This window comes from Herpailurus yagouaroundi, unplaced genomic scaffold (genome assembly GCF_014898765.1).
Source record: "Herpailurus yagouaroundi ecotype Mexico unplaced genomic scaffold, PumYag 198, whole genome shotgun sequence".
NCBI classification, from domain to species: domain Eukaryota; kingdom Metazoa; phylum Chordata; class Mammalia; order Carnivora; family Felidae; genus Herpailurus; species Herpailurus yagouaroundi.
In genome coordinates, this window is record NW_024412429.1 from 28,132,792 (window position 1) to 28,160,034 (window position 27,243).

General features: G+C 48.6%; 1 protein-coding gene and 1 long non-coding RNA gene across 3 annotated transcripts; one reads left to right on the top strand and one right to left on the bottom strand.

Moving 5' to 3' along the window:
* Positions 1 to 8,190: 8,190 nt before the first annotated feature.
* Positions 8,191 to 23,273, bottom strand: TNFAIP3 (TNF alpha induced protein 3). 2 transcript variants are annotated; one of them, XM_040449065.1, is made up of 9 exons: positions 23,004 to 23,273; positions 19,083 to 19,392; positions 15,642 to 15,832; positions 14,813 to 14,960; positions 14,471 to 14,641; positions 13,464 to 13,644; positions 11,404 to 12,323; positions 10,555 to 10,736; positions 8,191 to 9,335 (listed from the first exon to the last, which is right to left on the bottom strand). In XM_040449065.1, the coding sequence occupies exons 2-9, from the start codon at positions 19,375 to 19,377 to the stop codon at positions 9,051 to 9,053; spliced, it is 2,373 nt and encodes a 790-aa protein (XP_040304999.1). In that variant the 5' UTR covers positions 19,378 to 19,392; positions 23,004 to 23,273; the 3' UTR covers positions 8,191 to 9,050. The 2 variants fall into 2 exon arrangements, with proteins under 2 accessions (XP_040304999.1, XP_040305000.1); XM_040449066.1 differs by lacking the exon at positions 23,004 to 23,273 and adding an exon at positions 22,703 to 22,973.
* A 251-nt stretch (positions 23,274 to 23,524) lies between these two features.
* LOC121013399 (uncharacterized) lies at positions 23,525 to 26,477 on the top strand. Its single transcript, XR_005782682.1, has 2 exons — positions 23,525 to 24,104; positions 26,316 to 26,477. It is a non-coding gene; the product is annotated as an uncharacterized LOC121013399 (long non-coding RNA).
* The last annotated feature ends 766 nt before the right edge of the window (positions 26,478 to 27,243 follow it).

The following is a 27,243-nucleotide window of genomic DNA, read 5'->3' on the forward strand; positions in this document are numbered from 1 at the left end:
AAACAATTTCTTTTCCACTCTGCAAAACTACTTGTGTTTTTATTTTTCACTGTGAAAAAGACCATTCTTTTTAAATACCCATTTATTAAATACCGTTCTTCTCTTTTTTACCAGTAGTAAATCTTGCGTGCTTTCCCTTCGGGTCCATTTTGGCTCTTAGAAAGCCGGAGGTCTCCGTTTCAGAGAAGAAGAGCAGTCGCCATTTTGGGTCTTCACATATTGAATATCTGAAATATTCTCCACTTGGGACATGGTGTCTTAAGTAAAATGTAATTACAGACACGAGTGAGAAATTATAATACTTTGAAAACTGAGACACAGCTAGAAATGTGACAGTTATTTTTACCTTAAAGTGCCTGCTTTAAAAAACCACAAACCTGATGTGTTTAAATCCTGAGAGAAAAACAACAACAACAACAAAAAAACAACCACCAGACTTCTATCTGGTCATTTTAAGTTTTCTAAAACTTAAGTTTAAGCCATATTTCATTTTAGTTTTTAAAAGATGATCATGAAAAGTATGAAGTGCTAGCTATTTCCTATTTCCTATTTTCTGAAGCATTACTCTACCGGAAAATCTAACTATAAAACTGGAATTCACAGAGGAGCATTACCTACCTGTGAAACACGTTCAGCATTCAACCAACATGTAAATTGATTTCACCTTCACAAAACCTGTTGAGAGGAGACACCCCGGATCCGGAGAATTGGGGGAGCAAGGGCTTGTATGAGGTGTGGGTCCCTGAACCCTGAGCAGAATTGTGCTGAATCATAGGACCGGAAGATGAATAGATCAGTATTGTTTTAAAGGCAAGGGGTGGGTAGGTGAGGGGTGGGGGTGGGCTTTATTCCATGTCTTTCCTTAGTCATTTTAGGACACCAAGTTTGGGTTTGTTTTTTTTTTTTTAATGTTTATTTATTTATTTTCGAGAGGGAGACAGAGAGAGAGACAGAGACAGTGGGGGAGGACAGACAGAGAGGGAGACAGAGAATCCCAAGCAGGCTCCGAAGCTGTCAGCGCAGAGCCTGACGTGGGGCTTGATCTCACGAACCAGGAGATTACGGCCTGAGCTGAAATGCAGATGGGGGTGTTTAACCGACTGAGCCACCAGGCACGGCTCCGAGTTTCTTAATATGAGCAAATGCATGGTGGTGTTTGCTACAATTCTTCATGCTGTAAATAATGTCTTCTCTTGCTGTGATTCCGCACAGCTGGTCAGACTGGTAGGCTGACCGCTGAATGCCATTTTCGATATAATAAAGTATTATTATAGTAATATTTGAAAATATCATGTTGAAGCTTATTGTAACAAACCGTAAGGATTTCCCAAATTACTTCCGGTAACTCAAGATTCTTAGGTGTTGGTTGGAAATAGGATTTTCCTCTGAGGGTTAAATAATAAGCCAGTTCGGAAGTGTACAAAGTCACCAGAAGAGACAGACTGTGGCCTACTTGCAGACGGTGACATGATTAGAGGAAGTGGGCCAATCAGAGGGTGGGGTAGTGACACAAAGAACGGGCAGGGTCTCAAAGGCAGACATGGTCTATCTAAATACCAAGTGCAAGGGCAACATCCTGGACTCCTGCTTACAGGAAAAGAAGACTTGAGCACTGGGACCTGGAAATGGGTATATCCCACCACACCGAGGGGGGATCTGTCCCACGAACTCAGCCACTAGCTTCCCTTGATCTGATTCCAGGCTTGCCAGGCTTCCTGCTCATATGGATTCTCATGGAGTGAGCCTCTGAGAAGTGGGCACACTGACCAGACAGGGCGAGTGTTTGCACCTCTTTGGTACAATTGTTCTCACGTAAATTACCAACACACTAGTATGTCTCTGATCTTGGTTTATATGATATTGCCTCTGGGAGATGGAGCTTTTATGCCGAAAAAGGCCCGTTGTGATAATCAATGCCACCTGGAGGGGTTGCAGATCACCAGCTGGTCACCCGCAGAAGGCACCACCTGCCTTCTTCAAACACCTGCCTTCTTCAAACACCCCAGGTACACACTGTCATTGTGTTCTCTTTCCCTTCATTGCCTCTGTGAAAAGAATGCTCTTTTGGCTACTACGGATTCCAACTCCTGGCTACATATTAGATTCACCTGAACTTAAAAAAAAAATCCAATACCCAAGAGTGCCATCTCAGGCCAATTAAAGGTGGAAATCTCTGGACCTTGGCATGGTTTAAAAGTCCTCTGGGTGATTCGAGCATGTCCTCAGGGCTGAGGGCTATTAGCTTAGTTGCTAACAGAAAAGGACATTTTTGGATAGGATGGGGGGGGGGGGAAGTTCCATAATATATTTTAGAAAACATTTAATGAACATTTTACAGTTGAGAAAACTGAGACTCGGAGACATGAGACAATTTGCTCAAATCTGAATAACTGACAGGCAATGGAGCCAGGGCTTGAAATTAAATTTCTTTTTACAAAATATCAAGTTCACTATCACATCAAGTTCAATATCATATCATACAATATGATATCTGGAAGAACGCAGAATGCAAGGAAGGACTTCTGCCAGATTCTGGTGAAGGGAGAAGGGAGAGGACAGAGGAAGGCAGAAAGGGTATCCAGAAACATTTCCTAAGAAAAGGCAAAGAGGTAGAGAAATTTGCAGAATGTTCTCTACAGCTGTCTCCAAAGTGTGTGCATAAGACTCACCGGGGCAGGGGTCTCTGGGTGTCTCAGTCAGTTAAGCGTCCGACTTCGGCTCAGGTCATGATCTCACGGTTCGTGGGTTCGAGCCCCACATCCGGCTCTGCGCTGACAGCTCAGAGCCTGGAGCCTGCCTCGAATTCTGTGTCTCCCTCTCTCTCTGCCCCTCCCCCACTCATGCTCTGTCTCAGAAATAAATAAACATAAAAAAAAAAAATGGTTAAGATGGTCCGGCACCTGGCTGGCTCAGTCGGTTAAGTATCTGACTTCAGCTCAGGTCATGATCTCACGGTTCGTGGGTTCGAGCCCCGCGTCGGGCTCTGTGCTGACAGCTCAGAGCCTGGAACCAGGCTTGGATTCTGTCTCCTTTTTTCTCTGCCCCTCCCCTGCTCACGCTCTGTCTCTCTCTCTCTCAAAAATAAATAAACATTAAAAAAATTAAAAAAAATTAAGAATCACAAAATGTAGGGATTTCAAAACACTGAGATAAAGACGAAGTAATATTCTAAAATAATAATTTTTTTATTAATGGTAAAACACCTTTTGCTCTCAAGAAGAAGAAATAAAGTTAATAAATATATTTCATTGTTTTGTTAAAGTCATTCTATCAGTTTGCAATAAAGCCATAACAAAGTCTAAGTTTGCTGTATTGTGATCCTTGATGTTAATGACTGCCAGCCGCTGGAAAGCACAGCTATAGACTATTGAAAAACAATAGAAAGCAAAAGAAAAAGAAAAAAGCTGTCGCGCCTCCTTATTCAGGGTGAATTACATTTCATTCCAGCTGCCAACTATGCCATGGTGTTTCTTGAAACTCAGCTAGTACACTCCAATCTTTGAAGTCGGTTAGTTGGGAAGGCGTAAAGCTATGTTGATATTTCCAACAAATGGGTTCGAATCCCCTGAAACTCTTCATTTGGATAAATGTTTTAAGTTTATTTATTTATTTTGATAGAACGGAGGAGGGGCAGAGAGAGAGGGACGGAGAGAATCTCAAGTTCTGCCAGTGCAGAACCCGATGTGGGGCTTGACCTCACAGTTCATGACCTGAGCCAAAACCAAGAGTGGACCGCTTAACCGACTGAGCCATGCAGGGGCCTCCATTCGGATAATTTTTATTTATTTATTTTCTAATGTTTATTTTTGAGAGAGAGAGAGAGAGAGAGAGAGACAGGCTCTGAGTGGGGAAGGGGCAGAGAGAGAGGGAGATGCAGAATCTGAAGCAGGCTCTAGGCTCCAAGGTGTCAGCCCAGAGCCCGACGTGGGGCTGGAACTCACGAACCGTGAGATCATGACCTGAGCCGAAGTCGGACGCTTAACCGACTGGCCCACCCAGGCGCCCCTGGATAATTTTTAAACAGACTAAAAATTATGGTCTCCAAGTTTAAGTGTACAGATGGGAAAGTTTATAGGCGGCACACCTACATCAGTTTTGGCCACAAAATCGTGTAACGTGGGAGAATTCGAATGGAATTTGTCTCAACCTGCAGGAAGCAACTGAATGAAGGTGCCACCGCCACCCACTCTGAGCTGAGCAACGCACAGGTCCTTCAAGACTGCTCAGGTGACAGTGACTTCCGATGTTGATAAAGGAAGAAAACCGGTGGTAATTCGTGTATCGAATACTCGCATAACGAAGTCAGAGGTTTCCCATTTTCTTCCTGTGTCTTCTGTTGCGGGCACCCAGCTTTGGGAGCAGTAGAAAGGCACCAGGAAGCCTTAATTGGAGGAGAAGCATCCCCCGGTCTCTGGTTTACAAGCATAGGTGACCAGTAAAGTTACTGGGAGGGCCAGAAAGGGGATAGCGGAGGCAAAAAGACAGAAGGAGGCTGGGGCCCAGGCCGGAGTGGCGCAAGGATAGAGGGGAAGGGGTGGATCGGAGGGACATTTTGGAGATACACTTCACGAAGTTTGGATGTGGAATGAGGGGAAAACATCTAGAGTGGCCAGGAAGATGGCACCCTTCCCTGAGTATGAAAAGAGGGACGCAGGGATAGACTCTTAGGAGTTCAATTTGGGACTGTATGACCTTCTACCCTTGTGTGTTACGAAGGTGACATTTCACAGCCCTGGAAGTGGAGATCCGGGGCAGGTGAAGCAAAGCCAGTGTCTCTTGTCTCATTTCTCAGCCCTCTGTGTGATGAGGTTCTTTGGGTTTGTTTGTTTTTTGTTTTTTTTTGTTTTTTTTTTTTGGGGGGGAAATCATCCATTTCTGAGACTCTGAAGAGAGCCACTGATTGTCTCCACCTCAGAAGGGTAACGTACACGCCCCAGCATAAAATTGTGTGTGTGCTTTCTAGGGCCCCTGGTCCCGCGGAGGTCCATCCACAGCTCCAGATTGGAGCCCAGCCCTGACTGGCAACCTTGCCATCCTCCAAACGTGCCTTATGTCCCCGTGGCTGTGCCATTCTTCTGAGTCAGAGATAATTTGCTAATTATAAGTCACTTCCTATTTTAGAAGCCCTGATGACTTATGGTCAAATGCTCATGTTCATCATGCTGACTAAAGAATTGTAATTTTTAAACCCGGGTGAGAGATGGGAGGAAGAACAGAGAGAAAGAGGGGAGGTGAATTTGAGGCTTTAGATTCCTCTGGGAAGGCATTCAGGTAGCTCATACAGGATGCGACTCGATGGGACACACAGCTCCACCTGTATGTGATTCTTGCCTCATGGAACCCGACTTGAATACAAAGTACAGCACAGAAAAACAAGGTAGATTTTTTTAATGTTTATTTATTTTTAAGAGAGAGGGAGAAAGAGAGAGGCAGAGCACGAGCGGGGGAGGGGCAGAAAGACAGGGAGACACAGAATCCGAAGCAGGCTCCAGGCTCTGAGCTGTGAGCACAGAGCCCAATGTGGGGCTCCAGCCCACGAACCGCAAGATCATCACCTGAGCCGAAATTGGACACTTAACCAACTGAGCCACCCAGGTGCCCCCAGAAAGCGATGCCGGAAGAAAGGCATCAGCCAAATCCAGAATGTGGGCTCTTCTACAGAAACGACCCAATTGCCCCCAACAAGTTAATAGGATGAAAAATTATAAGGGAATGTTCCAGAATAAAAGAGCCTTAAGCAATGGGAGCAATCCAAAGCAGTAGGACTAAGTCTGTAAGTGGACAATCTGAGACGTTAGAACACGTACTTAGCATTGGATTGGATGACACTAAAGATAATTTAGGTAGGTATGAAAATGGTGGTTGTGGAAAACGAACAGTTATCCATTACAGATGCACACTGATGTACTTGTGGGTGTGAGGACACAGCTGGGATTTGCTTTGAAATAATCTAGAAATAAAGAGGGAGTGACAGATAAAGCAAATCTGGCAAAATGTTAGTAACTGTTGAAATCAGATGACGGATACATGGGGGTTCGTTATACTCTTACTTTCTTGTGTGTTAACATTTCCCACAATAGGTTAATTTTTTATTTTTTGAGAGACAGAGAGAGACAGAACGTGAGCGGGGGAGGGACAGAGAGAGAGGGAGACACAGAATCCGAAGCAGGCTTCGGGCTCTGAGCTGTCAGCACAGAGCTCCGTGCGGCACTTGAACTCAGGAGCTGTGAGATCGTGATCTAAGTCTAAGGCTCAACCCACTGAGCCACCCAGGCGCACCTCCCACAATAAGTTTAAAAAAAGATCACAAGGGGCGCCTGGGTGGCGCAGTCGGTTAAGCGTCCGACTTCAGCCAGGTCACGATCTCGCGGTCCGTGAGTTCGAGCCCCGCGTCGGGCTCTGGGCTGATGGCTCAGAGCCTGGAGCCTGTTTCCGATTCTGTGTCTCCCTCTCTCTCTGCCCCTCCCCTGTTCATGCTCTGTCTCTCTCTGTCCCAAAAATAAATAAAACGTTGAAAAAAAAATTAAAAAAAAAAAATAAAAAAAGATCACAAATGATTTTGTTCAAAGCACAGTTCTGAAATCTGGCTGATGATCAGAATCTCCTGGGGAGCTTTAAAAAAGTAGATTCTGGGAGCTGCAGTCCTCTTGAATTAATCTTCTGTGGATATGTTTGCACTGGGTGGAAGAATGTGTCATTTTACAACTTCCTGGGACTCTGGTGCTGCCAGTCCTTGCGGCCACCACAGCCACAGGTCATCTCTTCCAAGTTCTGACCCAGGAGAAGATCTTACACCAGGCTTCCCTCCTCCCTCCTCTTTCTCTGTCTTTCCTATCTCTCTCTGTGCTCCCCTCTCTTGCTTTCCTTTTATGCACTGCATTAAGGCCAAGGGCAGGAACCTTTAGAGGAGGACAGGAACCTAACGTCTCCTGGGAACGGGCACAGGTGGACCCTTCCCACTCCCGTCCGAGCCTCAGTGTCCTCACTGTTGAAGGTTGCTCTACTCTCATGCGGTTAACATCGTTCACAAAGTTCTCTTACTACCCAGGAGTGGGACATGTGTCCACTGCCCACGTGTACCTCGAAATGAAGCTGTTTGGGAAACATGGCCTTAATATTTGGGTCTCTTTCTTTCATCATTTGTAGACAAAAAACATTAAAATCTGTTCTTAAATAATTTATTTTTTAATAGTGACTTTTGTAAAAAGTTACACTTATTTAGGAAAACTTGAAGAAATTCAACAGAGTAAATGGCTATTAGGGACAACTAAATGTGCAAATTTCAAATGCTTTCTATATTAAGTATAAATAATTCCATTTTTTCACATTAAGAATGAAAATATTGATAAACACAAAATATTAAAATACAACCTGTAGAAGAACTAGCTGAACACTGAAGTTTATTTAAAATCTTTAGAAAAAAATTATTAAGATTGATGTCCAGCAAAGAGGCTGGTGGCATCGCGAGTGGCAAACGTGTCAGATAACACATGTAAAGGCTACGTAGAGTTATAGACGGCTAATATTTTCAGATGGTAAGTTCCAGACCAAAAAAAAAAAAAAAAAAAAAAGGCAGCCTTTACCTCTGGGAACAATGTGTTTCCCGTTTTGTCTAGAACAAGCATGACAAGAATACAAAGCATATCGAGAAACTGCAGGCTGAGGACAGAAAGAAATTTCCTTAAGCTCATGGTCACAGGGTTTTGCTGTCCCAATGCTAAGGGGCCACTGGATGTGAGGTCACTGCCAGCACCTGGGGACATAGCGTTAGCACAGCAAATAAAACCATCATTAAAGGCCACACCTTCCCCGTGACCTTCTCCAATCTCATCCCTGTTCCTTCCTAATCTTATCTCTAAGGAGGTAGGATACTCAGACGCATGTCTCTACTGTTTCTTATCATATGGCTGAGAAGTGGCTCTGACCACCGAAAGCTTCACTAAGAAGCATGAGCTTTTAATGAATTAACCTTTGATGCAATTCCTTCTTTCTTAGGGAAGGCAAACCAAAGTGCATCGAAGAGGCCAAATCCCCAACACAGTCAGGGACTTGTGCCGGTGCCGGTGCCACGAACCACTATGACCATGTTATTTCAAGACACTACAGCAAGCGTTTTCCCCAAAGCAGAAGAAACGTCTTCATTTAAATAACATTGAAGTTTGCAATAAAATAAATAAAGTGACTTACGTAAAACACAACAGGGAGCTCACTTTAACAAGGCAGCTGGTTAAATTCACGCAAGCTATATACAGACGGTGCCCCTGACAACAACCAGAAAACAGGTTGTTATTCAGTCTTCCTACTTAAATCTCTAGGGCAGCATTTCACCGGAATAAGAAAAAAATCCCTCATACGTAATATAAGGGCACATTATACATGTACACACTTTGATGCACACATCACCCTAACTTCGAAGGGAAGACGGTGATAACCAAGAGAGTCACACGTCTTCCCCCTATGGAAATAACTGGATTTTTCCAAGGTGCATACTGTAAAGAGCAGCTGGTTTGCTTTTCAGTGTGAACGTGTTCGGTTGCAGCAGGCCTCAGAATCAGTCTGTGTGGATGGTTCTGCTTCTGCCGTGTCCGTGGGCAAGGAGCCAGGCAGGTGGGGAAAAACCACTAACTACTGACTCTCTGAATATGTCCACTCTCCCTGAGCTTCCCGGGCGTCTGGCAGAGGGCCCGCGGGCTGTGGGGCTTCGGCTTCACGTCTGTGAGCGAGGCCGACGCGGGGCTGGCCAGGAGGAAGGGCTCCGGGTTCCCCGGCCCGTCCCGAGGCCACGCAGCTCCCGGCCTTCCGCATGGCAGGTGAGGACGAGCACTGGGCCGGACCGACACCATCCACCGCCAGTCACTAGCTTCGCTCGAGGGCCGCCTGGGAACGTTCCCCGCGACGGCGACCGAGAGCTTATCTTCCCTCCCGGCTGGAAGCCCCCGGGAGCTCTCTGCCTCGGGGACGGCCCTCGGCGGCGTCAGCGCGTTGAGGGCATAGCACCATGCTGGCTAGTGGCTCGAGGCCCCCGGCGGCCGGGCGGGCCACCGCTGCCATCAGCCGTACAGCTGCTTGAACTGGAAGCACTCGTTGCAGTAGCCGTTACACTTGGCGTTGCCGAAGTGGTCGCAGGCGGGGGCGCGGCAGCGCTGCTTGGGCGGCTCCTCGGGGGCCGGCTCGCCCCGGTGCGGCGTCGGGCCCGCTCGCTGGCTGAGGTGCTGGCACTCCATGCAGAGCTCCTCGCTGCGGCAGGCCAGGATGTTCTTGCAGGAGGCCCGGGAGCACTTGGGCCTCGAGGCGCTCGGCGTGGTCCGAGGCACGTCTCTGCGCTGGCTCGATCTCTGAGAGGGAACAACAGAGGGAACGGTGGGTCCCGCTACTCGGGGACAGCACGGGGCAGTCTCAGCAGACAGTGTGGGTTCTGCAAGGAGCTCTACGGGGCGCAGAGCATCCCCCTGGCCCAGGGAACCAGAGCTCCAGGCGCAGTCCGGGAACAGGAGCTGTCCGCGGACGCTTCCTCCCTCCCGGTCCCACGAAAGCAGGCCTGGCCCCAGGGAGGCCGAGTGGAGCCCCCAAGCCTCACCCGGAGGCCTGCGAACGCTGGCCCGGCTCACCTCTGCTTGCGTGAATAATAAGCTGCCCTTATTTAAACTCCCTGCCATCTATGAACAGGACAGGCATGCGTCAGCCAAAGCTGGCTTTTCTTAGGTGCCATTGCGCAGAGGCCCGGGGACGCTCTGCCTCCTCCCCGTCTCGTAGTAAAGGATTACTTGAGGAAGCCTGCTAGCCTCTTAGATGCCCGTGCTTCGACTACAAACCCAAGAAGTCTCTGGTCAGCATCTAGCTTTTTGGAGGCTTTAGGAGGTTTAAGTGTTTTTTTTTTTTAATTTTTTTAACGTTTATTTATTTGTGAGAGAGAGAGACAGACCGAGTGTGAGCGGGGGAGGGGCGGAGAGAGAGGGGGAGACACAGAATCCGAAGCAGGCACAGAGCCCAACACAGGGCTCGAACTCATGGACCGTGAGATCATGACCTGAGCCGAAGCCAGACGCTTAACAGACTGAGTGAGCCACCCGGGAGCCCCCCGGAGGCTTTATGAGGTTTTAATCTATGGCTGGCTTTATTTACTTTTCAGTTAATTATTTACCTATTAAAAGCTTTTATTTATTTATTTTGAGACAGAGACAGCACCGAGTGGGGAGGGGCAGAGACAGAGAGGGGGAGACAGAATCCCAAGCAGGCTCCACACTGTCAGCGCAGAGCCCAATGCAGGGCTCGAATGCGTGAAACTGTGAGATCCTGACCTGAGCAGAAACCAAGAGTCGGACGCTTTACAGACTGAGCCACCCAGGCGCCCCTATTTACTTTCCAAATGCATCCTAAAGTGTCCTTCGGCCATGCAAATCAAGAGCCGCTGCTGCACTTCCAACCCCGGGCGCCACAGTGACCCCGCCCCACTCCCATTCCTCCCCGGAACAGGGAGGAAAGTCTGCTTGTCACCGAGGGGCAACAAGGAGGGCTGGCCCAGCGGGGAGGGGGGAGGACCTCAAAATGTCTCACCAGGTGCTCTTCAGTCCTTTTCGCCTCGTGAAATCTCTGGGTCTGCGCTTCGATGAAACACTTCTGGCAGTACCCTTCGAACACGGTGCTTCCGAGGGTGCCGCATTCCCTCCCCAGGCAGGGGGCGGCATTCTGGAACCTGGGGGCCGTGGGACTGGCCTTCGTGGAAGCGGCGACGAAATCTAAAAGACAGCGGGTGCTGATCAGTGCCACGGGTCGTCTCCAGGCAGGGAGAGACACTGACATTAGAGGAACAAAACAGGTTTCGGACACAGATTCGGGTAGCCTGTGGGGGGCGGGGGGGGGGGGGGGGGCAGCGCGGCCTTTTGTAAATGCAGCCGAGTCAAAGACAGTAATGATAATGCCATTACTGACACATCTTTGACTGTATAAATCTCTCATTTTTGGACATGCTGTACCGGCCAGGCACAGCTACTGTGCAGAGGCATTAACTGCCCGTCCCTCTTTCAAATTAGATTTTCAGCACATCGGTGGGGACTTCCCTCTCTCCGGCCGCTGCTCTTCAGATTTTGGGTTTTCTCTATTGCATCTAAGTCTCCAAAGAAGTCTTGGTTAAACTCTACCTTATAAATGCCAGACACTCAACGGCCTCGTTCGCGAAAACAAATTCTACGGATGCTACCTACGAGGCGCTGTAGGGTTTTGGAAGGTGGTTTCCTGTGCCTTTCGCCTCCACGTGGGGCTGGCACAGTCACGGTGACCGTCCCTCTGTGCAAGCCGCACCTGGCCCCATCGCCCAGAGCGGCCGCCTTCTTGAAGCTCAGGAACTAAACCGCTTCGAGACAGGGGTTTTGAAACGGGAGTTGGGAAATCGATCATGTCACTCACGTTTGTTTTCTCTGTACTCGATGAAACACAGCGTACAGAAGCCTTTGTTTTCTGGAGTCCCGAAATACATGCAGCCGGCTTTTCTGCACTTGCTCGTCCCTGTCCTGTCCCCTGGAGTCCGTGGGGCCTGAGAGAGGCAGCCAGAGGGAGCCTCGGTCCCAGCTCTGCGGCAAGAATGTGGGGAGAGACTCTGGATGAGCTGCGAGGGGTCCGACTTGGACCTCTGGTGACAGGAAGGAGGGACGCTGGAGCTGAGGCCCGAGGAGGGCTCCGCCGTAGTCCTTTTGAAGCAAGTACTGCAGATTCCATTAAACGTCCTGGTGACATCCTGCAGGCAGGCTCGGCACTTCCCGGGGTCTAAGTGCCTCATGCTGTCCGAGGTGTGGCCCGCGTTAAGCTGCCGGGCCTGGTGGCACCGCTCACAGAATCCGTTGTGCTGCACGTTCAGCGTGAAAGGGCAGCCAGGGCTCCTGCATTTCATGGCGGTGGTCTCGCTGAACAGGAAAAGGCTGGGCGCCGTCGGAGGGGCCGAATGAGGCCCCCCGGTCGGCTCCTCGGGGCTCCAGCCCCCGGGCTCGTAGGCCTCACCCCGCGAGGCCGCGGCCGCCACGCCTGGGAGCCCCTCGGGGCCCGGCTTGGAGTGCAGCTTTGAGGACTTGGTGTGGTTGTTTTGCCGCCTCTCGGAGCACTCGTGGCACAAAGGCTGGGTGTTCACGGACATGAAGAAAGGGCAGTTGGGCGTTTCACATTTTACGTCCATGAGGGAGAGCTGGGGCACGGAAGGTTCCAAAGGGTTCTGAGCATGTGCCTCTCTCCGCTCTTGCTCACTGTTCTCCTGCCACTTCTTGTACTCGTGCTGGACGAGTTCAAAGTAATCATCTACCAAGTTTATTTCTTTTGGTAAGTTAGCTTCATCCAGCCTAAAGACCAAAAGGCAACATATGAGACCACGCGGCCACACACACGACTTCACGTCATTAGCTCACAGGACAAAACTTTTAGCATAACCATTCACTGAAAAGCAGGCCTATGATAAAGGGTTTGTACTCCTAGCACAGTCCTATACTGCTAAGAAGGCTTCATTATTTCAGGAACCACTGTCTTACTTAATCAATCTCGCACCACCCCAAGTTGACAGCTAATTCCAAAGAAAGGGCTATTCTGGGGCTGCCTCTATACCTAATTACTCTGGTCCTCTCTTAAAAAGTCACTTTTACCTTTTAACTCCTCAGAGACCCAATTTCTGGTAAAACATGACTCAGGGCATTCATTTGGGACAGGCTACTCTATAGTTCAAACTACTCTGGGACTTTGTGTCCCGTGTTTTGCTGTTACTAATCTTAAACTTGTGCCTGGTCTCTATCAGCATGAACTGCTAGTCTCAGTCGAGGAGCGGAAGACACGCCCACGGGGCGCTGTCCACTGACTTCTGATCATCTGTAATTTGCTCATCTCCACTGGAAGAAACTGATGCTCATAGGCCTTCATGGTCCTCTCTTGTACATTTCAAGTCCTAAGAAACGGGCATCCCTCTAACATAAAGCCCAGTGTTTAAGGTCTGGATACGTGCACAATGTGCACTCTGAGTCTCTCCTCCACCTTCCAAGTTGGCACAATCCTATGGCCGCCGTAGAAACCCAATCTACAACCCAGTCTGTGTCTGATGTGTCTGTCCGGACCAAGAAGCCAAGAGAAAAAGGCTTTTGTTTCCAAGGATTTTCACTTGCTGGCCCACTGCTAGGGCCATTCAACGAAACAAAACAAAACAAAACAATCGTTGGTTTAATATACTTAAAAGCCACAGCGCTGACCGTCCGCATCCAGATATGCAGGCAAATCGCTATGGATAAAGTACTTGTTCTCACGTGAAAGCAAAGTTAGGACTGCCTCCGGTCACCCTCTCTGATTCATGTACACAACTCTGGATTTGTTTCACATTGGAGGAAACTGGCTTCGAATAGCTTTACTGTGGAGCTCGGGGGTGGCCTCAGCTTACGTGGCTGTCGTACAAGCAGCTGAGGATGACAGAGGGAGGAAGAGAGCTAAGAGTAAACTCTTACTTTGCAGCATTGATCAAATGGGTGGTGCCGTGGTCCCAGCCTTGGACAGGGATTTCGATCACCATCAAGTACTCTTTCAAGAGCTTTTCCTTCATCTCATTTTCAGGATCGGTCAAAAAGTGAACTTTTAAGTCTTCAAATCTTCCTCGCTCTCTGTTAACAAGTGGAACAGCTCGGATTTCTGGGGGAGGGGGGGGCGGGAAACAAAATAACACGTCAGCAACATGTGATTCCACTGCATGAGATTACGTGTGAGGCCGCGCAGATGTAACGATTAAATTCTGCAAACACAAAAAGGATACAAGTAAAGAACTTTGGAAAAGTATTATCAAACTCAGCTGGTGGAGCAAACTATACTAAACTCTAACATCCAGTGCTTTCTTCAGGAAGCTCAGGAAATACCAAGCAGCCTGGAGGCAGTGGATCTCACTGGTTAAATCCCAGAATTCAGAATCGGACTGATCCGATTTTCGATCCTCTGTGATAGAAGGCAAGTTACTGAACCGCTCTGAGCTTCAAGGGTCTCATCTATAAAAACAAGGCCACCAATGCTTACAGCCCGTACACCCTTACACCCTGTGTATTACAGCTTACACCCTGTGGATGAAATGAAATAAAAATAATGTGCCTAAAGCACTTAGCACACTGCCTCTTCACTGGCTCTTTAAGCTATTATAATAATAGCTAACCTGACAGACCTTTACCTGCACCATGCCAGGGCTCTGTGCCTTACTTTGTCATGTATCAATGACAGTAGGAATGTGATGCTTATATCTCCTACTTGAAAGTACTGCCACACCATACACAACGACGGCCGGGGTTACGATTACCACTATTGCAGTATTGGTGCGAATCAGGCCCCTAACAGAACACCGTATTCAAGTAAAAATAATAACCGTAAATGAGGCGATTGTCATAGGGCCCAAAGAGCCTGGTGTTCAGTGGGAACAGGGTGTCCCAGTATCGACCAGTAGTTACAAGTGTGGATTCACGCGCAGTTTTCTCACCAGGGCCGCTGTCCTTCAGGGTCACCAGGGGTACAAAGTGCTGGCTGTCGTAGCCGAGAATGATGGGGTATCGGTAGCATTCTTGGGCCGGCCAGTGGAGAGGCAGGTAAATCCCGCCCACCTTCAAAGGAGCGAAATTGGAACCCGATTCCAGACTTCTCAGCATTTTGTCTGTGTAGGGAAAGAGAAAGAGATAAATAAATAAGGCCCGCTGCTGATTTTCACCCAATTCTCTTCAGCTGCTGTTGCCTATCACTTAGGTAGCATGGGTTTTTCCTAAGAGCTAAAGCATTAGAGCCGAGTGGCCCTTGAACACAAATAAGCAACGTACAGGCATCTCACCTGAAATGACAATGATCGGCCTTCTGAGTATGTTGCAAAGGACAAAGATGTGTATTTCTTCCAGTGAGTTATACTGAAGTCCACCTCGGGCCATGGGTGTGTCTGTGGATGCCATTTTGACGAGGCTGTCCCACTCATCGGTCCAATTCTAAGGAGAAGGGGTAAAGGGAAAAATCACGATTGAGTGAATGTTCTCAGCGTTAAAAACTCAGTCGACTTCGCTCCCTACGGATTCATTTATGTAACTCAGCTGACTTTTCCCCTTTCTGGAAACCATCCTTCAAATGATCACCCTTTTTTCCCCATTTTGGTGTTCTTCCTTTATTTTTTCCACTAGAAGGCAAACCTTAAAAAGTGGGGGAGGATGGAGACAGCACCTGTTCTCAAAAAAAAAAAAAAAAAATCCCTCATGAGGCATAGCACCAGAGCCCCTTACCCAAATGCACACAGAAATTCCAGGCCTGTGACTGAGAACAGTGAGGCCCACGTTTGGATTGGATTGGCAGGCTCAGTAAAGCATACAAAGGGCCAGTCAGATTGGAAAGCAACCGAAACACCACAGGCAAGGCCAGGAACAGAAGCCCTTCTGCTGAAAGGAAGAGACGCCACAGCTGGGAATCTGCAGCCTGGAAGCCCCCCCTGCGGTGGCAACAGCCTCAGGTTCATCCCATAGGAGGTTTCTGGTGTTTTCCACTGACTACGCTTTGCCTAGCCCAGTGCATGTGACCTGGTAAATCATAAGCTCCTTGAGAGCAGGGGGCTGGCCTGGGGAACCCCTGCCCACCAAGGAGCTCTAGCAACAGATACTGAACGGGGGAGCAAAACATACCCGAGTGTCGTAGCAAAGCCCCGTTTCCACAAACTCCTGAGACTTAAGAGACTCCAGCTGCCAGCGGAATTTAAAGTTGCGCGTATCTGTCTCCTTGAGAGTGCTGAAGAGTGCCTTCCTCAGGACCAAGTCTGTGTCCTGAACACCCCACATGTACTGGGAAGCAGCGTGCATGAGGCAGTTTCCATCGCCTGAGGACAGAAGCAGCACACATCAGAGACCCAGCAAAGGTTTTCAGGATGCACTCGCCCTGGCTGGCGCAGGGCACTGAATAATAAGGCGTGAGAGAAATGCAAATGGCTTAATTTCTTAGTCAAAGGACACACTGAGAACACTTCACAAGCTAATGACAGCTTTAAGGAAAAAACCATCCTTTTCACTCTTATTCTTAACGACTGACGCCAGCAGAGCAAAGGGGCCAGTGACTGATTATCAGGGGACCTTGGTTCTAGCCTAGCTCTGCCCTAACTAACTGATTTTGGTGTGACCTTGGGGGAAATTCCCCAGCTTCTGAGTTATTTTTTCTCTTCGTGAAACGAGAGCACTGGATTATAATCTCTAATGCCCGTCCCTTTCTAGCATTCCTTGATGTTTTGGCTAAGACACTAGTGCTGTTACTCGTCTGGCTCTAGAGAGAGAACACACGGGGTCATACGCACGAACCAGGAAGCTAGCCTGGCTCCCTTCACTAGACAGGGACGGTCTGGCTATGACTCAGTGGTAAATGACTTGACCATTCCGCTGAAGACTTTGGGGCCTGGGAGTTTCCTCTCCTGGTTTATACAGTGGGATTGAGACTCTCGAATTGCCTACCGCCAGCCTGCCTTCCAGCATTCTGAGAAAAAGACAGGTCTAACTTTATTCCATGAATTTGTTACTTTCACAGATGAAAACCCACGATTCAAGAGACTGCCTTTTTCCCCAACCTCCAAACAATGAACGTTTGGGGGGAATGTGCAATACCAAAAAAGTTAACTCCTTACTCTCTGTTGGCGAGCACACAGTTGTTTTTATCGAGAAAAGTTCACCTGTTTTCTTACCTTACTCCCCAAGTAGGGCTATAAAAGCTTCTGAAATCTTTTTTTTTTTTTATCAGATTTTAATTATAGTCAAACTGTAAAAAAACCAAAACAGAACACCAAAGAAAACCCCTCACATACACATATCCACAGCCAGCATCCCTGCAATTTACACACAAAGACTAGCTAAATAAAATATTGAGACACACGAGTGAAAAAAAGATCGCGCAGTCCTTTGTCTTGGCAGAAGTGTGGCAACGACTGCATTCTGTTGAAATTTCCCCTTTGCAAAATCTAGAGCAAAGATAAGGCTTTTTTTTTTTCTTCTTCTTCTCGCGCTTACTTTCAGTTCTTTATTGAGAGGCACCAGTACAAAATTCCCTAAGTAACATCAGGAATTCCCCAGCGCCAAGTTATTTGACTAGCAATTGAGCAACAGCTATTGTACTTTTTGTTCTGGTGTGCAGACATTTAAACTGTGAAGCGCACCCTGGACTTTCCAAGTGGGCGTGGCCAGGGTGAGCTGGAATAAGGCTATTCATTATACAAGTGAAATCGCTGTAGCCAATAGACGCTGGAATTTTTCACATGAAGTTTCAATTTTATGCCACCTACTCCCTTCCTCATTCACCACAGTCTCATATCCTCAAATGCAAACTTGTGAATCACCCCCTCCCCAAACAGACCATTCACTCTGTAGAACCCACCTAGAGGGGGAAGGTTGTTGTTTTTTTTTTTTAAAGGTGCTAATAAAAACCGGAGTAAAAATTTGTTTTTCCCCCTCCCCTAAATATCTTTTCTTCCTTTTCCAGAATTTTAAGGCATTTTCTTGAACCTGGGGAAATAAAAGGATCTGGGCCCCCAAATCCCTATTGCCCAGCAAACGGTATCAAAATGCACTTGCTTTTGCAGCTTTATTTGTAGCATGAACCCTTACTGGCTTAAATGACCTATCTTTGCAAGACAAGTGTTTACTATTTATATACATCGTTTTTGTTTTTTTTTTCTTAAGGAGAATTTCAACCTAAAATGTCAGTTAACTCTGTTAATGATAAGATGGTTTTCCTCTTCCTACCACGTTACTAATTTGGCAGAATCTCTCTGTTTCCAACTCTCCCAAAGTTCACTGTGTCGCTTTTTTGGTAACAAAAATGGGAGAGAGTTAAAACCACAAACTGTCAGGAATATAAACCCCTTGAGGATGACTTAACATAATTACCCACTTCTATGCATCACTTGATTTAAGGCCAAGAACAATGTAAACCCTACCTATTCCCAGTTTTCATTCTACCTTTATTTCCAAGAACCTGTGCTTCAAAAGTAGAGACAACGTGTTGAAGTAACGCACAAGACCACCGAGGACACAGCAAAATACGTATCTCCAATCACTCCACTTACCCAACTCCAAAATAGCCAAAGATAATGTACCAACTAAGTTAATTAACTTAATACTCTTATCATCTCCTTGTCAACAAGGATCTCCTCTGCTTGGATGTATTATTTGGATCGAGGTGGTCCTAACGAAGGACTGTTGTGGATGTAAGAACCTCTAAGATTCCTGTCCTCACTTAGACTATGAGCGTTTCATTGATTGTGAACAGTCTATTTGCTCCTTGTGATAATTCGCTATATGCTAATGCAGGATTTTGCATCTGCATAAAACAGTACGCTTGGATGTTTCCATGATATACCTACTCTTGCTCAAAGGAAGTAATCAAAATACAAAACAATAAAGCTTAGAACAGGAAACAGCTACTCATGGTAAAGGGCCATTGGGCAGACACACACAGACAGCAAAGAAATTCAGAACTAGGAATCCCTAAAAATAATAAAGTAGAGGTCTAAAGTCTGTGCCAAAAAGCTCAAGTACCTTTCTATCTCATATCATGGGACCAAAACCAACAGAACCGAGGTAAGAGCAGAGCCGACAACAAGGGGCCCCTTTTGTCCTCAACAGCCATGCACTGGTTAAGCCACACATGCAATCAATTCAAGAAGTGTAAGGTCATTATCACAAGCATCCTCTGATGGTAGTGGGAAATAACAACAGTAATACTAGTTTTCACACCATGCTTTCCTTTTGACCTGAAAACCTTCGAAGGTTTCCACTACTGGCCAGGGAAGCGTATTTTACAAAGGACTGAACAGCCCCAGCAACTAGATACGGAAGTCATCTAATGGGAGGCATGGCGTTTAGAAATGCATTCCTCGAGCCTCAGTGCCTCTGCTCTCTAAGACACACAACTACAGAGTAGCCTTAACAAAAATAGCGGCAAAGGAAGCTTGCTTTCATCACATGCCTATCATAGAGTTCCTACACCGAAGCGTCCACGGTCTCAAGAGACTCGCGTCTGGGCTAGTGCGACCGGAATTGGACGAATTCTGCCGGCACCGTGGCGGCCAGCCCCGAGACCGAGCTTACCGTTCGTCTTCAGGGCCACCAGCTTCCTGACTTCTCGACACCAGTTCATCTTCTTCTGGCTTTCGAGGGAGGCCTGGATGGTTCTGTCGATGAGCGCTTTGTGGATGATCTCCCGAAACTGGGGACAAAACTGGCAAGTTCTGAACATTTCCAGCGTGTACCGGTGCATGGATTTGAAATGGTGAATGATCCCGTTGGTAGGCTTAAATATATCTTCTGGAGTTCTCTCTCGTATCTTCACAGCTTTCCGCATGTTGCTCAAATACAAAGCCTGGGGAAGGAGTTGTTCAGCCATGGTGCTCTGCGACACCTGAAGAGGAGGGGGGGAAACCCATTCCGTGAGTCCAACTCCGATACCGCTCCTATATACCTGGCGGCAGGAAACCCCTGTGTTTGATCTGGTCATTACCCTGATCTGTAGGCAAAAGATCGTAGCCGCCTCTAGTCCCAGGATACTAGCTGGCCCCCAAGATGAACTCACACTGGACTCTTTTAAGTTACATCACTTTTACAGATTAGTCTAAACAAGAGAAGGAAGGCGGAGAGTGGGTACTGAGGAGGAGGGGAATAACCCGCGTTTTCAGTAACGTTTGTCAGGGAGCCAAGCCCATCTGTCAGCGACAGGTACTGTACCTCATAACCAACAAGCCCCCATCTCATTCTGACGCTACTCGGACACAGCCACTGGATCTCGGGAGCCCTGAATGCCAGTGCCAGGCACAAGGTAGTCCTGACAAGTCCGTGGCTCCTCCCCTATGACCACTCCCCTTGCTCTTAGGCAAAGCCTTGATTCATCTCTTGTAAGCCCTCCCTCCCTATACTGGAAAGTAAATGTTTTGTGAGAAATCTTGAAATATTATGTTGTCACATAGGCTGCTGATTCAAGTTTCTCCTTTAGCCCCAAGGTGAAATATTTATAAAGAGCTTATTTCTAAAATGTATTCTAAAATTTATAGAGCTTTAACTGAGTATAACCAACGAAAAAAGCCTATTTCCAGTAAGATGCTTTGCAGTTTTAAGACCAGATAATAAGCAATCTTTCAGAACCTCTCCACTGAACTTTACAAGATCAGAATAAGAAACAGAAAAATAACAATAACAGAAGAAGAAATTTCACACTTCCAAGAGCAGGCATTAGAGCTCAATCATTTCAACTGCCAACCAGATTTATGATCAACCAACACTTGGATAATACATCCCCCCCCCCCACCCGCCGTCTTCACCGTGAAATCTTTAAGCATTCTTTCTTTCTGGTGGAAAGAAATGAAAGTCTGGAAGCAGATAAGGAATGATGTTTCAGCCAGGGGGACACTCAGGACAAATGAAAGAAGACGGGGCAAACCCCAGCATCTACAACACACGCCAACGGCATGGGATGTTGTGAATTGATGCAACGTGGGATCTTTGCAGCGTGTGGCTGTGTAGAAACCCAGTTCTCATTCCTAAGCCTCAGGAGGGTGCCTCACAATACATCTGGGTTTCCAAGATGAGACAAAGATGGGTTTAGAGCATGAAGATATTCCCTAGGAAGTTTCATGGGAACTGTTAATCTCACTCCTGTATCATAGTATGTGTATTTGACTAGGCAAGCTTTTAGTTGAGAAAGACCTTAAACCTGTCTACGAGTAAGAAGAAACCTGGATTTTAGGGAAGCCACTCCTAAGTGGGAGTACGCTCTTTTAAAGCCATTGATAAAGTTGGGGCGCCTGGGTGGCGCAGTCGGTTAAGCGTCCGGCTTCAGCCAGGTCACGATCTCGCAGACCGTGAGTTCGAGCCCCGCGTCAGGCTCTGGGCTGATGGCTCGGAGCCTGGAGCCTGTTTCCGATTCTGTGTCTCCCTGTCTCTCTGCCCCTCCCCCATTCATGCTCTGTCTCTCTCTGTCCCAAAAATAAATAAAAACGTGGAAAAAAAAATTAAAAAAAAAAATAAAGCCATTGATAAAGTGGTTTAAATTCTTGTGTCTCAAGGTAGAGAGGTTGGACTAGATGACCCTGACGTTGCTTCCAAGGAGTTTTCTGGTGATCGTTTTGGATAAGGATTCCTATTCTGATTGCCAGTGAGGCCTGGGAGACGTCACTCTCTGGGTCAGCTGGTAACCTGTCCTTTGACGTCAGACATTCTCTGAAGGTGGAAATGGGCAAAATTATAACAGGACCCCAAGCACAATGAAGGGACAGAAACATTACACACATTTCTGCTTTGTGGCACAGCAAAAGTCTCACGGTATCACTCATTCATCTGTTCATCACTCAAGAAGCACTGCCTGACCACCTACTGAAGGTCGAGTGCCATGCTTAATGCTGGGGCTAAAAAATCAAAGTTGACCCTATTCTCGGTCTGCAGCCAAGGCAACAGAAGCACAGGTCCCGCCCAGGTTCCACACCATCCAGCACAGAGAGCTCTGCCCAGACGCCACAACTTCCAACACCTGCCCCTCGCTATTCCCACAACGCAAGGTGTTCCCACAAGCGCCTGCTGCTCTCAGAGGGGAAGAGGCGGGAAGGAAAAAGATTTGAAACAAGCTAAGTGCTGCCTTTTTGTTTTTCTGGGTCTTCTATTATTCTCTTCTGACTTAAAAATCTTTCAGCAAAGACCTTAACTAGTGAGGGCTGTAAACCATATGCAAGACATGCAAATGCCAGTACTGGATGGCTCAAGGTCATCTCATTCATAGGCTTAGCCTCGCACAGTGTGCAGAAGTGCCTCCTTAAAAGAATCAAAATGCACAGCCCAAGCTCCCCGTTCTTGGACTTCTCCACATTTAAGATTAAGGAATAGATTCTCCTGACCTATGATTGTCATGCCCTTCCAGGTCAAGATGTACGCTGTTACCCTTAACATTACTTTTATGCTGGTTACCTCACTGGCTTTTTATCCACAAATGCCTCACCCGAATTTCAGGAAAAGTATCCCGCCGACACTTCAAACATTGCACGAGGAATTGTAAAAATCAAAGAAGCACCTTAGACAGCGAGAAGGGGGCAGTAACTGGCTGTTCAGTCACTGGGGACACTAGGGCTGTGGTCCAGAGAGAGCTGTTTCATGAACAATGGTTCTCTCCAAATGCTGCCCCCAGACACTAGACCAGACCAGCTTTCCAAGGAAAGATCAGAGACAGGGAGAACTGAAAACAAAGCGGTCTCAAAAGAGCTGAGCTCCTTCCTTACTTAATACCACTGCTTTCCTGAGAGGCCAGGTGGCAGGATGTGGGACGACCCGGGCTGACAAAGACTGTCTGACTGTGGGGTAGGGGCTGGGGCAGGGGCCCGCAGAACACTGTGAACCGGAGGAGCACCCGAAAAGCAGGCCAACGCGCACACTTGTCTTAACGCTGCTTCCAACAGAAAAAGATGAACGCCTGTCCCTCGACCCCACCCACCTCCTTGCACTTAACTTGGAGTGTCTCTGCAAGCTGTCCCTGGACAGGCAGGCTGGCTGAGTCCCCCACCCCCGCCGGTTCAGTTGCCTCTGCGACACCCCACCCGGCGGTGGGCTGGGTTTCCACAATCTGCCAAGAAGCCACAGCGGTTCTGCAAGGTCTACGTGTCCAAAAGCATGCAGAGCTTGACTTAAAAATAAAGAAAGGCACGAAAAGGAGCAAAGCACCAACGACCACCGACCTAGCAGTCCGGAGGCGATTCTCCACCAGTCCGCTGCAGCGTAAGTTTTGTTGCAGCATGTAAAAGGGCCAGTTGGCTGGACGAATCCAGAGCTGTCACCCGAACATCTGGCGCGGCGACCTCAAGTCCTAGCATTTCAAGAGCTACAATGGGCACATACGGCCAACAAACTCCCCTCCAGCACCGCTGCAAAGCCCACGCCAGCTAGACGAGGCCAGCCCGCGAGACGGTGCCGATTCCTCACCCGCAGCCCTGGCCCCGCGGAGCCGCTGGGCAGACGGCAAGGGGACACGGCGGTTACCTGTCCCGGCCGCGCGATCCTCTTCCTAAGTCCCAAGTCCAGGTCAGGACCTGCGCGCGCAGTGGGCCGGGATCGATGCGGCGCGGAGGAGGCGCCCCATGGACGCCGGAGCCAGGCGCTCGCTCGCTCGCTGGCCGGGCCGGCCGGGGGTGTGATCAAGACGGCTGCCGCCGCCACCGCCGCCGCACTTCTCCTGGCGGCTGCTGTCACCGCTCCGCCCCCGCGGGCTCCGAGCTCGCTGCACTTGGCCCGCTGCGAAGTCTGCAGACTGCCAGTTCTCTTTTTCCCTTTCTGTTTTACCGCCGGCGGAGGGTCGGGGGGGATTTCCACCTAGGGACTTTCCAGTCACGTGACGCCGGGCCCGGCGCCGAGAGCCGCGGGTCGCCGGCCGCCAGGGGGCGCAGAGGGCGCAGAGGGCGCGGGACGCGCGCAAGGCGCGGGAGGCGCTGGAGGGGCAGCTGGCGCTGGAGGGGCAGCTGGCGCAGGAGGCGAATGGCGCCCCGCCCCGCCCCGCTCCGCTCCGCCCCGCCCCGTCCCGCCCACCGCGCGAGAAACTCCTGCGCCCCGCCCCCGGGTGTCCCCGCGTGAGTCACCTGGGCATTTCGGAAGCTGGCCCACGTCACATCCATGTGGAAATCGCGGTGATGGGAACTGGAAATGAAATAGGTTCTTTTTTTCTCAGCCGTTTTTCTGCAGAAAATCACCAACTGTGGAGAACAAGAAGGGAAATAATAAAGAAAGAAAACCCTAAAAACCACCCCGGCGTCCGGGACCTCAGGCTTCGGGCCGGGTTTGAAACGCCGGGGCTGTGCACGTGATGAGCTCGTAGGGGAGCGCCGTGCTCTGGGCCCCGGCGGGGATTTCGAGAACAAGAAGCGGTCACGGCCCTCGGTCCCCACGCCAGCGTTCCTGCCACCCGGACCCCGCGCTGGTGGGGTGCAGGTCTGAAGTGAGTCCTGAGGCCCCAGAGCCTTGACATTTGCAGGGGCAAAACCAACCTTAGGTGACGTTAAGAATCAGAGCAACTATCAACCCTGTCCTGCACTTAATTGCCCCTTCTTCAGTTCTGCACACCGGTGCCCAGGTGATGCCAACGTTCAGGTAGGATTGCAGTTTAGAGATCACTTCTAGTCCATTACTATCCTTGCCACGTCCCCGTGAGACCTTATTAGGAGTCTTTTTAGATCCTGACAATTAGTTCATGCCAAGGTGCCGACAGCTGGCAATACTTTTTTTACCCACCCCCAGACCTTATTAAATAGTGGGGTAACTTACCGTCTTTACCCAAACGATGTCTTGTGGGAATAGGTGTCAGCCACCTGGACCGTCGAGGTGCATGCGTTGTGGAGGGGGAGGCGTTAGGCACTTTTACTGCCTGGGGGTCCCCCTTGACCCATTTCCTAGAATAGCTAAACTAGAACCAGATTGAGATATTCTGTGCCTTGTCCCCTTCCAGACGTAACTATACTTGTCAGGCTATGTATCCCAGTTTTGGAATTAGAAAAATATGCTTCCGTCTCCAGTAGGGACCTGCAGAGACTAGGATGGGGGACTGGGTCGAAGGTGGCACTTTTTTGCCAAAGGGAAACTTAGAATAGAGAGTCAGTGGGGGCCAAGTTTCCAAGGCTGGTGGTGCTGGCCATTTGAAACGGATGCCCGGGACTTTTGACAACTCCAGACCTCCTGGGTGTTTCTTCTTACACTTCCTGGCATAAACTCCTCATTCACAAATGTTTTCAGCTGCCGACTCTCAAACAATGGATAGTGAATATGATAATGTTTAGGAAGTCCTTACTATGTGTCACTGTCCAGGCTGGGTGTTTAAAGTGCACTCTGCCATTGAAACCTCACAACAGCCCCACTTTGAAGCTGCGGGAGCTGAAGTGTAAGAAGCTTGAGCCATTCGCCTGAAGTCTACACTTCTCCTACTACTCAGCCAGTGGCAGAGCGGCGATGGGGACTGGGCCTGTTTACTCCAAGGTACACGCTGTTAAGCCTTAACTATGACTCTCAGAAAAGATCTCCCAGACTTGAAATCCCAAGGCCCCTGTTTCTACCCTGGGCCCCAGCCTCACAAACACCTGGCAGTCACTTAGTCAGACTGGGGACACTGGGCAGTGGCAGAATGTGAGCTTGGGAGCCAGACAGGCCTTGGTTCATCCTCAGGAAACCTCCTGGGCTAGGTGAGATGATACGAGATGGTGTATGTGAACGACCATCCTCAGTCCTCCGACCACTCTCCCTTTGGGCTCCTTCGGAAACAGAGTGTGCCCGCTCTGTCTCATGTCTGTCTGGCTCGGGCCCCCGACCCCCTCCTGGAGCTGCCATTGTGCCTTTTTCTGGGTCCGTGTCTACTGCCTGGTTTGATGAGCTGGTGATACAATAGCAGGAGTAACAAGCCTGAAAGACCATGACCGTATCTGCCGCTTCCGAGCGTCCCGGGGAAGCTACCATGCCACCCTGCCTGCCGGGATTTGTGACGAGGTAATAGCGGTCAGGTGCAGGAGGGGCCTGCAGCACTCAGTTTTGCTGTGTCCGTTCTGGTGAAGCGACCGTCTCTGTTGCGGACCGTTACTCAGGCCTGCCCTCCCCCAGCGTGTACTGTCCTTTCTGTCTTCAAAGTCAGGGCTTTGGCCATGCACAGTTTCCTTTCTAACACTTGGCATGTGGGCAAAACCAATAGGAATTTTTCTTGGAGGTAAGTTAGAAGGAAAGGGTAGAAGAAAAGAGATATAAAATTTGGAGAGATTGGTGGAATGAATTGAAACCCAAAGTTTGAGCGCCCCAAAGCCTTGTGGGGGACTTTTAGTTTCCGTGATAGACTTTATCAAGACGAATAGAACTCTGCAAAGAGGAAAGTATGGTTATGAACATCCAGTGGACACAGAGGACGGAAGAACCTGTTTCCTTATATGGAGTGTTTTGAAGAATTCTCGAGTTCTGTGCCGTTTTCACTGTGCTGCCAGCGTCCGTAGGTCACAGATCACACACGGTGAGGACAGGTGACCTCCTGGAGTTAGTCTGTAGGACTGTGTCTGCAGCCTGTATGCTCATGCCACGTTGTGAGAAAGGTGGGCATCCCAAGATAGCGGGGGACAGGGAGCAAGAGAAACCGGATTGGAGAGAGGCAGGTATGACAATTGGCAAGGGAACCTGAATCTGACTCAGCACAAACTGTGGTTCATGAGCCTTTCTTGATCAAGATACAGCTATGCGTGTTTCTGAGAGCGTGTGGAATTCTAGGGCTTGGCAATCAGGTGTGAAACGGAAATCGGACATTTTGTGTCTGTTGTTCCATTCTCTCTTCCCCAGGATCGTGCTCTGCTGCTGCAAAGGAAGATCCATATTAAACATATCTTAAACTAGCCTCTTGTAAGTATGGCAGGGTAGCTTTGAATCCTGCCGCAAATTTTTTTTAAATTTTTTTAATGTTTATTTTTGAGAGAGAGAGAGAGAGAGAGAGAGAGAGAGAGAGAGAGACAGAACATGAGTGGGGGAGGGGCACAGAATCTGAAGCAGGCTCCAGGCTCTGAGCTGTCAGCACAGAGCCCAATGTGGGGCTCGACCTCATGAACCGTGAGATCATGACCTGAGCCGAAGTTGGACGCTCAATCGACTGAGCCACCCAGGCACCCCTCCTGCTTCAAACTTAATAACCCTTGGCTGAGCTTCGAGATTACTGAAGAGTGATGTTCCCGCTTTCAAAGGCTAGTTCTGAAAAGACAATGGAAGCCCTTGGTGGGCTGTAATGACAAGGAGAACGGCGATGATGATGTCATAGATTTCATCATGATATAAATGCCAGATTCTCCTGAAATGCTGCCTCTTATCTAGGAACCTCAGATCCTTTGTAGGTATTATCTGGGGGTGAGTAGAGAAACAAAGACCCACCGAGCTAACAGGACTTAATTGGGGTAATCCAATGAGTCACTTATGATAGGAACAAAGACCTTCCAGGGGAAGGGAGGGAGTTGGTTTAATGCCAGGAATGGCTTCTCTTATTCCGTTTTGCCTGAAAATATGGGATGCTGGACTCTAAAACCTATCAGAAAATTCATTCCTCCATGAATTCTGGTTTAATTTCCTGTCGATACCTGGCTGAACCACTTGGAAAAATTGTTTTATTTGACATTATGAGCGTAAATATTCAAGTCTTGGTTTCATTTCTGTTTCTGTGGAGGCTGCTGTTGAGGACCAGATATGAACCGTGATGGACCTGAAATGAGTGCTGCTTACAGCC

Coding starts and splice junctions, on each gene's coding strand:
- TNFAIP3 (XM_040449065.1), bottom strand. CDS start 19,377: ATGGCTGAACAACTCCTTCCCCAGGCTTTGTATTTGAGCAACATGCGG. Junction 15,833..19,082: donor GGTGGCCCTGAAGACGAACG/GTAAGCTCGGTC, acceptor TTCTGTCCTCAG/GCGATGGAAACTGCCTCATG. Junction 13,645..14,470: donor CCTGAAGGACAGCGGCCCTG/GTGAGAAAACTG, acceptor CCCCTCCCCCAG/AAATCCGAGCTGTTCCACTT.